Genomic DNA, 17,577 nt, shown 5'->3' on the forward strand with positions numbered 1-17,577 from the left:
GCATCTTCTCTCTGGGAGTATTGATGCCTCTCACCAGTCTTTAAAGACTCACCACTGTGGACTAAAGCAGATTGCATGAAGAAAGAATCTCTGACAAATAAAGAGTGGCTTTTAGGAATCACCCCCCCTCTTAGTATAGAAGAGGGTCCATTGTGTTACTGTTTGATAAAATGCCACATAAATCTAGTAGAGAAGAAGACGCCACAATGTGCAGAACATAATTTTCAACTGTGCGCTCAAAGAAAGTCACTGTTGTCACGCTTCAAGGCCAGCAGGTTAAAAAGACAGCTCACACTGTGCTGATCAAGTGTTTGCCTTAACTATGGTATACTTAAATATTAATGAACAGGCTAATATAAGTGCATTTTTCCAGACTGGCATTTGGTCCAGTGTGTGGGGTACTTTAGAAAAATTAAATGCATACACAGTGGAGGTAAATATTTTAAACTCAGTGGTGATTAATGACAGTAATGTTCCATTGTTCCATTACCTTCAGCATTTATTACAGCTTTTCCCTAACTTAGTGTATTCCACCCCTGAAAAAAAGTTCAGATTCTTCAAGGCATGGAAAGCGAGACCTACAGGGCTGTGCTGAAGTGTGTAGCACTGGGATGTTGCCAGTTCCTGTGGGCTGCAGTGTGAGGTGTCTGTTGGTGGGGCCTGTTCCAGATCTGAGAGCTCGAAGGCTGTTTCATCCATTGTGTTTCGTCTCAGGGTCTCTGGACCTGTTCTCTAAACAGTCGCGCATTGTGGTGGAATGCTGCAGAATTATCCACCACGAATGCCAGGGCCCAAGGTTTCTCAAAAAAACTTTACATTGCCGCTTCACCTGTCAGTGCTTTTAATATTGTGGCTGACTGGAGTATTATAAATCACCGGATGGGAGTGTTCATGACAGATTTATCTGACCTGTCTGCTTTCAACACCATTTGTCTCGGTTATGCTCGCATTTTCTGTGACACAATACACCAGCCGTAGCACATACTTCGCTCTGGGGATGATACACAGAACGCAGTGTGAACATTTTTCATTGTGTGCACAGCTTCCTACTGCTTGCACTGCAGTAGATTATGGTCTATGAGCCCAACCTCACTGGACAGCAGGATACCTCTCTGCACAACACTCAATCTATTATTTTTATTGATTTATTAACTTTACTGGAGCTTCTTTGCATAAGTTCATATCACATCATACCTAATAGGTCCATATCAGGGATATCTACACTCACAGACACAGACTCAAATTGTTTGCCCAGAGCAATCAATTTGAAGTTATTGTCGCAACATTTTGACTAGTTGATTCTAATTTCTGTACAAGTAAACATTTTGGACTTATTACATGTAAATTAATAAAATAATAAGCATACACTTTGACTTACAGATAGCTTTTCCCCCCACAGTGGCAGAAAGAAGCTCGCATACAGAGCCAAACATTTAAAGAGCTGTCTTTAAATGCTTCAGCAGACTGAGGCCTGAATCTTTGGCTTACATGGATTTTGCACACAAATGCTGACCTCATAGATTGAAACTTCTGACATTATCCATCTTTGTATTTGAAAGAACAAAGAATTGCGCATCATTGACCTTTATGTCAGTGACACATATTTGTAAGTGCTCCCCCTGTTGGCTGACAGCTGAAATGCAGTCCTTGCTCATACGTAACACCGTGATTAGAAAGTTCGCTTTATCTCTAAGGGCCTATTTTAATGTGGGATCAGAGGAAATCGATTTGTGGGTGGAATGCTTAAAGTGGAGCTCTTGGCCTAGTTCACCCTTTGAAGTTATGAAGACTTCAAAGTGTAACGTTACAACGGCTCCAGCCCTAATAAGCCTCATATAAATTTGTTATTTTAGCGATCAGACCAACTCGTGATGATTCGTGAGAGGAGAGGGGGTGATGTTTGGGATGTCGGCTTACAGTCCCGTGAGCCTGGCAGGCGCATATGCTTCCCACTTGCTGTTTCACGCAAAACAGACCCAACAGAAAGAAAGAGGAGGGGTGGGGGACAAAGGAAGCGGAGTCTGGCAGAGAGCGCGCGGGTGTAGTCAGGAGGAAATGGTATGCAGCTCAGCCATAAGCCTGCTCTCTTCCTCCTCCTCCGGGTCCCGTAGCGATCCTCCTGTCTGTTGCTATACGCACAGACAGCAGCCCGTTTTAAAGTGAAACACGGAGCTCTGAGGTACTCGTCCTGGACCTCTCTCCTCCCGGCATGCCCCAGCGAGGCGGCTAAAAACGGTTACCGGCTGACGATGGCTTCGGTGCGGGCGGTGTGCAAAGTTGCGACGGGACTCGTGGGAAGTGTTCAGACCCTACGCTGCGGTCTCAGACCCGCTCGCCCGGTTACATTTCTACACCAGGTAAATAAACGCTGTACTCTGAGTCCCTCGTGGGCGTCACAGTGTAAAGTGTGCCGTGGCTTCCTGTTGAAGCACAAGACGCTGTTTTTGTCTCTATTTTGAGCGCTTCTCAAAAACTTTTTTTCGTTTTCCTGTCGTCTCTATGCCTGCGGAGCCTGTACAGAAGATCTGGGAGGATCGATCCAAATATCGAGGCTATCGATACAAAAGTGTCTGATCGATACTAGTGATAGGATCTATACTGTGCTACTAGCTTCAGATTTATTGATTTATTAAGTGCTTTAAGGAGAGGTAGATTAAAATTTCAGGCTATTAAAAACTGTTTCAAAATATATGAAAAGCTGTTTTGGTATTTATTGTGGAAAGTAAAAATCACATTGATTTAGTGATCATTAAAATGTGTTCATAATTTGCAAATGGACAATGATTCGTCCCATAAGTCACGAGACACTGCTCACCCATACAAAACCTGCCATGATAGAGTAAAAGTATTGGTATCGGTATTGGCAATACTGGCCCTGTATTTACTTGGTATTGGACGTATAGCTGCATGCAGTCACCCATCAACAAACGTGTCCAGCCCACAGTCAGGAAATAGTGCAGCAGGGAAATGCTGCAGAAAGTGAAAACCCACGCTCCATCACAGCATCATCTTGAGATTTTATTTATTTATTTATTTTTTGTAGTGAAGCTTTTACTCACAGTTTTATTAAGGCACCAGTTCAGCCCACATCTTTTATCGCTCGCTGCATGAAATTGCTTTGGTCAGCTCAGCTGCAGGCAGGCAGATCTCAATTAGGGTGCCTCAAATCTGTGAGTGTGCAGGGAGAACAGTGCACACTGTTTTGTTTTTTTCTGTTTTGCTCGGTGCAATCAGAGCCTCCATAGATGGATGCTGAGATGGAGTTTGTTGGATTGGAAGAAAAAGGAAGCTGTCAGAGGGGCAGGATGCAGTGACTCACTCCTACAAGCCAGAATGACTAAGATGAGTTTTATTTTTAGACTGGACTGTATATAAAAGTGGAGCTTCAGTAAGCGAAATCCTTACAGCAACCCATGTTTCAGCAAAAAGAATACAATTCATATCGGCTGCAAAAAGAACAGAGTTAGTGTGTTTTATAAAGTCGTTTTCAGAATTTCTTTCCACTTTATTTGGCAGTTTAGAAGACAGGAAGTGAAACAATAAAGACTGGGAATGCTCTGCCACAAAGGTTTTGTGGTCTTTAACCTCCTCATTCTGTAGACCGGCCTATATTGAGCGATAGATAGATTTCAGTTAGACTATAAAATGTTCCGTTTCTCTGCTTTTTGTAATTTTCTTTCCCCAGCCAGAAACGTATCAACCTCAGAGGAGAATCTAAATTACATTACCTCCCAAAAACGGGCCATTCAGAGTGAAAGTGTCTTTTGTAAAGGAGCAGCTGGGCCACAGAATGTTTTTAATAGGAATGTAATGCACTTAGAAAAGCAGAGAGCATGGCTGCATGCAAATGTACAGATCTGGCTTTTAGAATCCACACAGCGAGTTGCCAATTTTTAATCAGATTCCTTCCAATGCAGTGTATCAGAGGACTTGATACACTGCATTGCAGGAGGCAGAGGTCACTCTGAAGATTGTACATGAGACAGCAGAAAGCTAGGTTCACATAAATCCTCAGTTCAAAACCACCGTGTAAGAGTACGTACAGCTACTAAGCACTGTGAGCAGCCTGTGGCCTAAGTTGCTCAGAATTCAGATATGATCTCTTTTGGGTGTCTATAGGGCGATATTCATATTCAAGCCACGTCTTTTATGAATTTGTAACACAAGCCTTTCCCTGTTGAGATTCCACTAGAGACAAAACATTCAATATCACCTTTTTGCAAAAGTTTCACCAGAGACGTGACAGGGAGTTAGGGCTTCTCCGTCACTGCTGTAATGCTATACAGGTAAACATATAACACAAGGATGTTTTAATTCTCAGGAGGCTGAGAGAAACCCGACTGGCCTGCAGGAAACTCAAGTGCTGCTCGCTGTTAGTTGTTTGCAGTTTCACACATTCAGATGAGAGAATCGATATATTAGCGTTGTTTCTGTGCATCCACAAAAGTGCTGAATCAATGGGGCTAAGCAGGATGAAAAAACGCAAAAGCATTAGTTTAGTGTATTGAATATGTGTTGAATGCTAAAATGAGACGTCAGGCTTTTGGGAGCATTTATAATACGGGTCTGTTTGAACAGCCCTTGAGGCGCAATGGCAGGACACATGATAAAGTCATCTGCAAGTGAGTTTGTTTGCAGCCTACTTCTAAAAAATGTTCTCCCGTTCCCGGTGAAATCCGCCGCTGCTCTGGCCGACTAGTTGAACAATCAGCATTTGGCGGATGCACAGTGTCATCCACGCTGAGCATCATGCAGTTGGGAATTTAGTAAAGGACACAACCGGGGTAGGATAAATTAGGCATAACTATTTGCTCATTTTTTTATTGTCTTGGCACTGGGCAGGCAAACACTGTAAAATCTAATTTGAAGAAGCCTGACAACCAAGTGTGGCCATGCCAGGTGCAGATACTTGTATTCATTAGGGCAACAAATAAAGTGACTGTTAATTGTAAGAAGGCTCAGCAGATATCAAGAACTGATCTCGTCATCTGTGGTCCAGCGTTGCTTAAAGAGGAAGCCGTTGCTCAATACAATAATGTGTAGAAAGAACAGTACTGTGGTTTGGTGAGAGTGCAGCGAGCTTTAGAACTCGTTTTCATGATGTGATGTCAGACAGCAAGTTTCCTAAGTTTACTTCTTAAGAGGGGGAAAATTACATGTTTATGCAAGGTGTCATCAGAGGTTATGCAACAGCACTTCTTCAGCTTGAAAAGGTGGGGCAGGGTGACCTGAGAGGAGTAAAGAAGTTGAGCTAATAGAAAAGTTTGAATTGGAAAATGATCAGATAATGAATGACAACAGGCCCTAGATAAATGAAGCAACAACAAAAAAAACGTGTAATTTTCATGTAATTTGTCTTTACGGACATGCCTCTCTTTGCGTAATTCGTGTGTGGAGTGAAACAGTAAACATGTTGTTACCATAAAAGCTTCCTAAACTGTGTTACGTCAAACATGAAAAGAGAGCGTCGTTGTCAGTGTCACTTTGACACTTTGACACTTTTCTGTTAAGTAAAAAAAACTATCACAAATGTACAAAAATAACACATTTGCCATTACACTAATGCCCTTCCTCTGTGTTATGTTGGCTCGCCCATCAGCAACTGGTGGATTGCACATAGAACAACATAGAATTTATTAAGTAGATGGGCCACTGGCATCGATGCAGGCTCTAGTTTTATGGTTGGGGGAATTCTTTGTAACATATTGTACTTTTTGTTGCCTGTAGACCTACATAGTTTTTTATGTTTATATAGTAAACACAGTAAACACATTGACTTTACATATAATCAAATGTTTTAAATAAATCAAATTGACTGCAGTCATAAAGGTGTGCATATGGTCAGCAACAATACGCAGGAAGGCCGTAGCCTCAAAGTGCGTAAAGAAAATATCACCACACCATAACACCACCACCTCCATCATCCTGAACCATTGAAAGAGGGCAGGATGGATCCATGCTTTTATCATCTTTATGCCATATTCTGACCCTACCATCCAAATGCTGCAGCAGGCAACGTTATTCCAATCTGCAGCCAGTTTCCTGTTCTTAGCCGGCATGAGTTGCACTCGGCATGGTCTTCTGCTGCAGCAGCTCATCTGCTTCAAGGTTCCACGTTGTATTAATTCAGAGATGCTCTTCTGCATACCATTGTTGTAACGAGGGGTTATTTGAGTTACTGTTGCCTTCCTGTCAGCAATCGGCACTCTGGCCATCAGCAGGGCTTTTTCTCTCAGAGAACTGCAGCTCACTGTATATTTACTCTTTCAGACCATTCTCTGTAAACATTAGAGATGGCTCATCAGCATTTTCAGAACTACTCAGACCAGCCCATCTGGCACCAACAACAATGCCACGTTCAAAGTCACTTAAACCACCTTTCTTCTCTGTTCTGATTCTGGGTTTGAACTTCAGCAGCTCAGCTTGACCACATCTACAGGCGTATCTAAAATTAGATAATAATAGTTCTCAGTTCAATCGATATTTTTACAATAGCATTAATACACATAAAGCTAAAAAAACATATTATTCCTAATCTGTGCCACAACAGTCGCTGATAAACTTAGAACAGATTTAAAGCACATCCAGTCAAAGGAACATTCCAGTAGCTCGCTTAATACCATGGTAATGGTGCCGCTGTCTTTACAGAAGCATGTGCACAGTGGGTGTGACGGTGTTGACCCTGCATTGTTATGGTCTTGTGATAACAGCCCATCAGAGCACTGCACTGTGTGTGATAAGTAGTGAAAGTTGCTCTGGTGTTTATAGTCACAAGTAAACTCCTCTTCAATCCTCGTGTAAATGAGGGCATTTTTCTCACTGAGGGTTTAATAAGTAAACTCATTATAGCTGATACTCATCTATATGGGCTGTTCTTGTCCTGTTGCGACCTTGTGATGAAGCATTGCTAAGCCATGTGTCACTAAAGTGTTAATGTGAATCACTCAGAGGGTTTTTTTGTATCGGCTTTGCGTTTGTTTTTCTGCTCCTTTTTAATCAACTTTTTTAGATCCGTCTGTTCTGGACCTTTGCGAACACCACATGAATTCCTTAATTTCTGCCCTCCTGTTTTTTTCCTCCTCCTCCATGTTTTTCAGTATTCAGCTCCTTCTCTGTGGCATTCAGGGTTGAAAGTTGTACCACTCTTTGCTGAGATAAGCTTGGGGAATGATGAGTTGCTTATAAATGTGGACGTTTGGACTGAGAGATGACTAACTGTAAGATTAAATGGGCTAAATGTGAGTACGTGCTCCGCCCTTTTTAGTGCAGTTGTACAGTGGTCGCAGATGGGAACGCTCTGCTTGTTGCGCCTTCCTTTTAAAGCTCACTTTGTATTTCCAGAAGCCATTTTTGATTTGGAGAAATTGGTTTTGTGTGTGTGCTGCTATTTGTCTAATAGTGTTACAAAACGTTTTATTCATTGTATTTGCATGAAACACAACCTCAGCCTCGTGTTCGTACAGCACACCAACCCCGCAGTCATCTTCTTCCCGCTTCCCACCTTCTCTTTGTTCTCTTAAGCGATCCGGATCATTAACTGAGTAGGAGAAGATAAATGGTTCAATGCAAATCATTTTCATGCCAGAGTGCTGGCTGTTCTCAATCATAATGGCAACACAGAGTAATTCAATTTCTCCTCCTGGCAGCCGTAGTTTATCACGCTTGCACATTTTTCTTTATGCCTCGGGTCATGCTGGGTAGACACTGTAAGTTATTCTCTTATGATTCCTTATGCGACGGCAAAAATCTCTTTCCCCTTTGCTTGGCAATATCAAATCTGTGGCCAGAGTGGGAGCCGATTCCTTTAGGAGGCCATAGCTCAGTTGTGACAGGATTGATAATGGAGGGAACTGATGGAAGACTGCAGGGAAAATGAGGCTGGCGATAGACGCCGATCATTATTGGAGCAGCAAGCCACAGCCTCTGCGTGAGGAAGGAGAGAGGCTGGCAGATTGTCACCATATTCCCAAGTTTTCACCGCCCGGCTTCTCTCTCCTCCTTCCCTGTTTGCATGACATAAATAAAAAATGCTTAGCTCACGGCGTAAATACACCTTCAGCTGATTGTTCTGTGAAAGAACAGTTGGATGAAACGATTCGGTGATGAGGGGCAGATGTGCAGTGATGTTCCCTGCAGCTCCAGGAATGTGTGAAGGACAATAGATAGACAACGACCACTCTGCGCTCTGAATATTGATGCGCTGCGTATCAGGGAAGTGTGTTTTGTTTTGATAAGAAGACAAATTTAGGCAATGGCAATTTCTGCCAAAGCAGAGAGCCCAATCGTTTCTCCGAGTCAGGCGTGTTTTGTGCCATGAGAGGCATTCGGTTAGCTGTTACTCATGTGTTTGTCATGTGTGGGCTTGTTCAGGCACTACAGTCTTCAACTTGCAGGATGGGATAACCAGTCATGTATGTGTGCTGCATAAGCTATGGGCGGGCCCGGCTGTTTGCACTAGAGTAGCTCAAGTAAAACTTGAGCTCAGTGAAAATGAAGCCAAAGTGGAAGTTTCAATCCTCATATGCCACCATGTTAACATGTCAAACTGTGCAGGAGAAATAAGCATGCTGATTGGGAGGTGGATGCCAGCACAGGCAGCTGTAGCTGATAACTGTTTGCCAATTTTAAACTCCATTAATTTGGGTCAGTGGAACTGAGAAATGTGTATTTGTTGATTGGTTGGCGAGTGTTTGCCGGAATTTGTGAGCAGCCACTGTGAAATTGATCGCTAAAGCCTCAGTCACACAGCCATAGAGACCAGTCACTGATCCCGTGACAGCTACAAATCATCATGGGACCTTCTGCTCAGCCGCTTACAATTTACTTAACAACTTTACGGTCCAGAGATATTTGGATATATATAATAATAATAATATGTTTGAACATAAATGTCTCAAAAACTGTTAAAGATAGCATAAACATGAACCAGGACCTGCAACTGAACACTAATGCAAAATGATATTTTTTTAATTAAATTTTATATACAAAAATAAAGAAAATCTTCATTCAGCTTTCATGCTGGATTGAGCAAATATGTCAAGTTGTTCCACAGAAACAGAATATCAGTAGATAGTCTAACCCAAAGAAAAAAGTTTCCAGATAGAACTGTAATTATAATTAAGAAGTAATTGTATTACATAAGTGCATGTTTTTCATTTCCCAGACAATCTTTGTAGGCATGCACAATGTCCTGGAAGAGCTGGAAAACTCAGGTTAAATTAGAATGACACTAACAGGCACTCTGTCCCAGTTACAGCTCTGATCCATTTTCTTTATGGTAAGAAAGGCCATGTGTTATTTCAGGCTTTTGGTTGTAATAGTTTTTGAGATATTCATGTTCAAACACTGCCTATTTCAAGGTGAAAATTGAAAATGCAAATAAAAACATTTGATTTGGGCCTCAGTTTTCAGTTTCAAACCCTACAATCTACTTTGGAGGTCATCTGTCACCCTGTAAATGTTGATCGGTTTGCTAGCATTCCCAAATTGTTCTTTAATGGTTTTTTTTCTTTGTAGCTGCCACAGGAAGGTAAGAGACAAACGAAGGTCAGTATTTATCATGCAGTGTGTTAGAGCCTATAATAACAGAGGGCTGAGAGCATGGCTTTGGAAGTGGACTATTATTCATTACACAGCCCTGAAGCTGTATTATCTGCCATGGTAGCCACATTGTGTTGATTTAAAAATGGGATTGGTAACGTGTGTACACAGAATATAAAATGCCTGTAGGCACTCAGCTGTTGAATTGTCTCCGGTCAGTGATCTCTCTCACACACACACACACACCCATTCAGCAAACAGTCTGTCCTCGTCCTTAATGCTTAACTTCAGCTCTGCTGTTTTCACATTAGCAGATCACCGATGCGCAAAGAGTGCAAAAACCTTCGCTGCGCTCACACCGGCCGTTAAACCGCTTCTGGCCTGAACTGTTTGCTAATGCGAGTCTAGTGTTGAATGCATTTTATTTCAAGCACCTATCGTGTGTGTTGGCAGTGAATGCCTGCAACTCTCAGTTTAATGAAGCACAATGACTGTTGGAGCAGAGGTGGCAAGTAAAAGGTTTTCCTAGTCTGTTGTTAAATATGCTGGGAAGGTGTTTGGTGTCAGAGGTTAACTCTGTAGTGACAGAATAACTAGATTATTTCTGGCCACTTTGGATAACGTGGTTATGTTTTCCGGGATTAATGTGACTGGGAGAAAAGTCAAATTTGGCAGCGCCTGAAAACAGCACACAAAGCACTTATCAATATTAAATCTCTCTGGGTGTGTTGGGCCACTTGTTGTCGATCTATTTTCGCTTGTGAGCCCTTAAAACAAAGCTCTGTCCCTCACTGTAGGTTATGGCCTTAATGTGGACATACCCATACAGGCCCAAATGGTTACCTGTGGTTTAATGTGGACTGCCCTACAGCATGCTGTGTGGGTCTACCCGCAGTGTTTTCTGGGCGAGTTGTTAGCAGGGAAGCAAAAGTATGTTTTTAGCCTCTCAAATGTTGTATATTTGAACATTTAAAGGCTAAATAAGTGTGGTATTGTCTGAGGAAAGTCAAGAGTGGCAGAAAGGGTCGTGCGTGACATTTATGAGGACAGTGAGACAGTGCTGAGGTGTGCAGCAGGGGTGGGACTCCTTGTCTGCATTGGTGAAGGACAGGTTTACAGGTAAGGTCAGACAGGAGTCTCTGTGGACTATGATTTTCACAGCCAACATTATGATCTGTAGTGAGAGTAGGGAGCAAGTATACGATGGAGAGAGGAGGAATGAAAGTCAGGTTGTGCAGGGTGGAGACACAGTAAGAGAGGCAAGGATGAGGTGGTTCGGACGTGTGCAGAGGAGGGGTAGTGGATATGTTGTAGATGGTCTCTATAAGGGATGGAGGGGAGGCGCGCTGTAAATGGATATTTAACTTGTTACGGGCAAATTATAGTGAGGGAGTGTCAGGATCTCACGATGTTCCTGTTCATTCTACTAATTCGACGTCTTTTACAGTCCTGATAAGAAAGCTGAGACTTTGACACTACAGCTTATTCAGGTTGCCTTACCCAGTGCACTGCAGCTTTTAGACATTTTTCAGTGTGTGCTATCAGACAGAAGGCACCTTCATATTGGTTTCACCGCAAGTGTGGGCAGCCCTTAATTGCTCTCTATCTCTATCTGGAGCAACTCGAATTTGACTCATGGGACCAATTTGCTTCACTCTTGCTGTCCACATTTTTCTTCATTGTGTGATACATAACCGATACACAAGCCCTTGTATCCTGAGGTTTTAGGTAATTGTCAGTAACTTTTTAAAGCACTTTCACAGTTTGCTTGAACCACTGCGGTACTAAAAGTTTTAGGCTAAGCTTCAGCTTAAAGTGCGTGTTACTTATTGCTCGTTTAAAACGTTTTCCCTCTTAAAGCGCTCACTCCAAAGCTGCGTGAGAAACGGCACATCTGGTCTCTTCGTGTCTATGTTCCTATGATAGGAGACTTGCCTGCCCCCTTCCTCTCATGAAAACGGACAGCTCCCTTGTTCTTCTTTAATGTAATATTGATTGACCAAACTCCCAGCTTGAAGGCCAAGGGATGGGAGAGTGTCTGCAGCATCACTGGGCATTAGTGGGATGAAGATGTATCCAAGCGGGAACCCTTCTGACTTTCTGAGTGTGCAGATTGTGGTCAGATTTAGTGCGCTTTAGTATTTAGTGTGTTAAATTATGCTTGCAACTTAAATACCTGCACTGTGTAGGCATACAAGCATGCATTAAAAAGACGGCAGAAGGACTACGCCCAGTGAATGCCAAGCGTAGGACAAAGAAGTACTCCTGCTGATTAGAATAATGAACTTCTCAGTGGATGTGTTCTCCATACTCAGGAGTCTGGGAGAAACCTGAGGTCTCACTGTGTGACAGTACGTCTCATATTTACAAATGCACTTGTTTTTCATTTAAGCATTTAATACCATTGTCACAAAAAGAATTAAAGTCATGCATCAGTTTGTTCCTTGTGACATAAAAGCATATTAGGAAGCCACGGTGTAATTAAGCACCACTGTGAACTGGCTTGTGGCAGAAGGTTTCCAAGTGCTTCTTTTTGGTTGTTTGGATGCTTCCTTTTAGTATTCCGTGGATCTGTTTACTCTCCAACATCTGCTGACATGACAGTTTGCCAAGGGCGGGGTTTGTGTGTCTGTGTGTGTGTCTGTGTGTACGTGAGAACACAAAGAAAAAAACTGAGTCATTTCTTTCCTTTCATTCATTCTCCCTTCATATCCTTCTTTACAGGTTCAGCACAGAAGGCCTCCACTTGGAAGTTATCCAGCTCTTTTCTACGCTACAAATGCTCCCTCTAGTGGTAATATGATGTTATTACATCCACATAATATTGAACTTTTATGTCACACGTGTGCACCTGGTTTGTGACTTTACTTGTGGGTGGTTAGACTGGCCTTATCTGTGCACATAATTGGAATAATAAATGCAAAGCTTAACACTTAAACTGTCCATACCCCACCCCCACCCCCTTCACTGTGCAGCAGCTGCATCTTTGAAGTACAAACATGGGCGTTTGGTTCTGGAAGTCCCCTTGCCATCCAGGAATGAGAAGTGTCTGTTTTTTTTAAGGCCCATGTTGATGAGCGTGGGCGACTTGATCGGCGATCTGCAGAAAGAGGACCCAGGAGCTACCGCCTCAGTTCTCTCTAAAGGTAAGACATGCTCAGTATGCAACAGGTGCAGTCGGTCTGGTTCGCCGGGTTGCGCACAAAAAGGATGAACAATAGCCAGTCAAGCAAGATGCCTCCACAATAATCATTTACTCATTTTCACATTTACACTGAGCAGTTATCAGTTAATCACCTTCCACTGCGAGTAACTGTGGCTGTTTGTAGTACAATAGGTCACGGTTCCCTGCCCTTTAAAACAGGGCGGTGTCTGTTTTATGATCTTGTAGCACAGATCATTGCTTTTAAAAGAAATTCATAAACCATGCGATTTTGGGGAATACTGCAGTGTATTTTACATGCAGATAGTCTTGCAAACCTCTGTGGCTCCTCAGTGAGCAGGAGGGAGTGGCACAAGGTTACACTGGTCTACACGATCTTCACACACCTGTGTCTCTCACCAAAGTTATGTGTTGCCTTGAGCGTGCCATGTTTTGACACAGTGGAGAAAAATAGGGCAATTTTCTGTAACAGTACTCCACGCTTCCTTTTCAAACTTCTAATCATTTTGTAGCCACTCACATCTGAGTTGGTATGGGAACCAGAGCGGTTAGGAAGGGTATCTGATGCAGTCCTCCTTAAGTTACCTTAAGGGTAACTTGTGAAAAGTGTATTTTTCCATGAAGGAGACAGGTGAGGCAGGTTGTGGCAAGGATTTTTATCACTTTAGAAGACGGGACATGTTAGACCAGAGCAGCAGAGATTAGCAGATGACCTTTTTTCCACACAGCTCTCGTTCCCATACATGACCTGTAGTTATGCAGTGCTGAACTACATTCTTTAAGGTGTAAATTACTGACTTTGTCCATTACCGTGGGGTTTATTTGATAAACTTTTTGTTTCTTTCATGTTCTATTGAATTTGTTTGGTCCCTCTGCCAGCAAACCTTTTTTTTCACGGTATAAAAGATAAAGTTAATTCAGTTCAGCGCTTGCTTTGACAGATGGGGAGCGCATTGCCAACAGCACGCTGATCGATGCCCTGCTGGACAAGGACTTTCAGCTTGTCATCAACAATGCAGTTTATAATATCTGCGCTCCTGAAAGGGGTACATTTATCTCCATTCATAAATTCTCCATTTGGCAGTTTTCCAATTACACTTGATCCTGGTGATAAAATGTGGTTATTATCTTCCATTCTTCTCATATTTCACTTTTACTTTCTCCTCGTTGTCTGCCCTGTTGCGCCTCCGTTGCAGTGTGTGCATCTGCTGAGCACGCTATGGAGCTGGAGGACATGAAACATGTCGTGCACCTGCTGCACACGGCGCTCCACCAGCCCGAACACCAGCTGCTGAAGGAGAGGGAGCTCCTGGAGAAACTGGACAACCTCAAACAGGAGCTTTCTCCTCTGGAGAAGGTACTCGATGTGTTGCAACAACCACTCACCCATGAAATTACTTTATACCTTGTTATACTTGCTTGAAAGCTTCATTTAAAGGTAATGATGACATGTCAGCCTTAAAGACTTGGTAACCCATTTTTCTCTGCATTTTATTGGTGAAAGATGAAGGCAGACCTGTCCGGTAAAGCAGACTTCCAGACATCCAGGGCTCTGTATATTGGCCTGGCGCTGCTGTCCGTGCAGGGCGGCGCCCTGGCCTGGCTCACCTGGTGGGTCTATTCGTGGGACGTCATGGAGCCCGTCACGTATTTCATCACCTACTCGACCAGCATGGCAGCTTTCGCCTACTATATCCTCACCAAACAGGTAAGACTCAGAGACACCTGACTGACTTCACCGTTTTCCTCTAGGTATAGATGACAGGTGCTCCTCAGGCCATTTCACAAGTTGTTCCTTCAGACTTGGGCGTGCGATTTATTGTGGACTGTGAAAACAACATGGAAGCTACAATAAAGATGTCCTGTATTGCTCTGAAGGGGTGAAGGCTGTTTGTAGTGTAAATAAATATGGCTCAACTTGACTTCTTATCAGGGTAACTGACAACTAGCAGTTAGAACCTATTACTCAGCAAGTCACGTACCAGAACTTTCACTGACTTTCAAAATGCTTTTCCTTTTAAATATTCTGATCATTTCAAGATCACATTTTGGGAAATACATCAATTTTCTCTGCCCAGCTAATAGTCTGGAAAAAACCATAAAATCTAGCCTAACTCTCTAGACCCAAGAAATGATAATAACCTCCTTTAGAAGGCTGATCTTACACTTTAGATGTTAAAAAAAAATCTAAAGTGTTACAACAAAACAAATTTTAGTTACACCTAATGCTCATTTGTGTAAAATAGTCATGTGTGCAGATATATTTTTAAATAATTAACCTACTTTGTTCTCTCCTACAGGATTATGTATACCCAGACGCCCAGGACAGGCAGTTCCTGCGTTATTTTTATAAGGGGGCCAGGAAAAAGAGATTCAACGTGGAAAAATACAATGAACTCAAAGACAAGCTGGCCCAGGTTGGCTGACTGTTTTGTTTTACAATAAATGACTAAATAGTCAGAATCTTTGTTACTGAATGTGTTTGTTTTTTTTCTTAAACAAATCTACAAGGAACGGTTTTGTTTTTTTTATTATTAAAGGAAATATCAGCCAAAAATAAAAGCTCTGATAAATTGTTTTCAGAGACCTGCAAAAGGTATGAACAACTGCTTTTACAGTCTTTGATTTTCTGTTTTCTGCGTTTCAGGTGGAGGAAGACCTGAGGCGTCTGAGATATCCAACCCAACTCCAGCTACCAATTGAACAAATCCAGCCAAAGCCATAAATGAAGCCAAGCCATGAATGATGGTCCCTCAAACTTTAACAGAGGAAAAACAAAACTAATTTTCCTGCTTTATTTTGATAATAGCATCTTTTTATCTCAAATCCATGAAATTGTTTTCTTTAAGTATTAATAATGATGCCAATTATATATCAAAAGAAAAAAAAAATAGAACAAAAATTGACTGCTAATGAAATGAAATGTTTCCCAAACCTCATTTGAATCTGGTGTCTTTCTGGTCTGATTGTGTGATTGTGAAGCGCTTTGATTAAATCTGCATCGTGGCCGTTACAGGATTATTAAATAAAGAATGCAAACGCACTTTCTAACACAAATGCAATGAAGATTTTTATAAAACACCTTTTTATTGAGGGCAAGTAAAGTAACTAAAGTATGACCACAAACATACAGCATTGTTGTTTATTCTGGCGTATTCACCCACCCACGCCACACACACCCACGCCACACACAGTTTTAGGTCCAAAGTACAACTTTAAAGAACACACCCTCCTCCCTGAGGTACTTTTCACACTGGTATTGTCGTCTAGGTGCAAATATGCAGGAGTAAATGTACTATAAATTACTGACACATAAAGAACATGAAATCCCTTTGTAAAGCAGTAAGGCTTAAGGAAACACACTGTTTATGTAGTGCTTGGACAGTTTGTTAAAGTGTTGGCTACTTGAGGCTTATAGTGAGATAATGAAACTGATGAGTAGGAGCATTCCACCGGAAAATTCCAGCTAAGAACTAAGAAATTCCAGTTTTAAGTGGAATGCACTGCATGTCGCCTATTTCTGAAGATGAACTGGAAAATATTTGTCTGGCTGAAAAAAAAAAATCCTCAAAAACCCGTGAAACAGACTCCCTGAGTTTTCAAGCTTCAAGGTGATAAGCTCTGTGTACAAGGCCGCTGTAAACTATGTGCTTTGAACTTGTTATAAAAGAAGGCAAACTGAACGCACTGCCGTGCAGTAAGGCATCGTTCTGTACTACTAAAGTTATTTCAGTAGTTTTACGAAGCAGCCAAAAAAGACTGATTCATAACCATCATGATTTGAATACAGATAGGTTGTAATCCACATGGACGGGGATAGAAAAAAATAACAGGAATACCAAATTTAACACAGCTACGCCATCAATGGCAGTATTTAAACGATGACAGTAGTTTTAATGTTGCCCGTTTTGGCAAATTTGTGGCCTTTTACACACCCCTGTCCCCCAGAACAAAACATCTCTGCTAGTTTTCCTCTGGCCTGTAGTGCCTTTTCTTCATTTCCAGCTCCAGGCATGTCTGCCTTCTCTTTTATATAATAAAATTAAATGTCAGTTGTCTCATTATGCTTAAAGGACTAAAACCACAAATCACATTTAAAAACTATTTTCTTTGTATGGAATTAAATCTGATCATCAAAAAAATGTGTGGCCATCTATCAGTGAAGCTCAGCCATTAACTTGAACATCCTGGCATTCCCACATGAACTCTTTTTAATACTCAGGAAATAATTCCTGAAAGTGGACATCTGAGAAATATATTTCTGGGTCCTTATGTTTTACGAGATAAGTGCCATTTAGTTGTGTTAAATTCAAGCAGAGTGGTCGTTTCAACAGCTGATATCACCAAACTCTGTAATTAATTCATTACTAACGCAGTCAAGATGGATAGACACAACTACAGGCCTGAGGTATATACAACTGATTTTCAGTTGGATGTTCTCTATAAACTCATTAGATCTTGTTATATTTTGTGTCATAAGCAGCTTAGTCAGACTGGCAACCTGTCCTGGGTGTGCCCTGCCTCTCGACCTATGGCAGCTGGCCCTGACAACCCTGAATTGGATAAACAGGAGAGGATGGATGGATGGATATTCAACTTAGTCAGAAGACAGCCACAGTTGTGCTCGCTAAGTAAAACAGCATCTCTATTTCCAACAACAGTTCAAATATCAGTTACTGTAGGGGTTGTTGGGTTAGACTCCATTATAATCCCAACTATTGGTTTGCATTCAGAGATAACTGGGAAAGTCTGACCAAGATTAAAGAGTTCATTTGTTTGTTTGTTTTAATCTTCTGGAAACCACGTTTTCACTGTTTAGTTATTTAAATTTTTGCCATAAGAACAACACTAATTCTTTGCCAAAGAAACATGTT

General features: G+C 41.8%; 1 protein-coding gene across 2 annotated transcripts; it reads left to right on the forward strand.

Annotated features, from left to right (window-relative positions):
* The first annotated feature begins 1,991 nt into the window (after positions 1–1,991).
* LOC309708070 (calcium uniporter protein, mitochondrial-like) lies at positions 1,992–15,760 on the forward strand. Of its 2 annotated transcripts, none has more exons than XM_082535810.1 (8): positions 1,992–2,357; positions 12,265–12,334; positions 12,519–12,686; positions 13,645–13,749; positions 13,900–14,060; positions 14,208–14,411; positions 15,004–15,120; positions 15,351–15,760. In XM_082535810.1, the coding sequence occupies exons 1-8, from the start codon at positions 2,250–2,252 to the stop codon at positions 15,426–15,428; spliced, it is 1,011 nt and encodes a 336-aa protein (XP_082391936.1). In that variant the 5' UTR covers positions 1,992–2,249; the 3' UTR covers positions 15,429–15,760. The 2 variants fall into 2 exon arrangements, with proteins under 2 accessions (XP_082391936.1, XP_082391935.1); XM_082535809.1 differs by having other exon boundaries at positions 2,004–2,357; positions 12,516–12,686.
* Positions 15,761–17,577: the final 1,817 nt, after the last annotated feature.

This window comes from Aulonocara stuartgranti (assembly GCF_965226115.1).
Source record: "Aulonocara stuartgranti genome assembly, chromosome: 6".
Lineage (NCBI taxonomy): Eukaryota > Metazoa > Chordata > Actinopteri > Cichliformes > Cichlidae > Aulonocara > Aulonocara stuartgranti.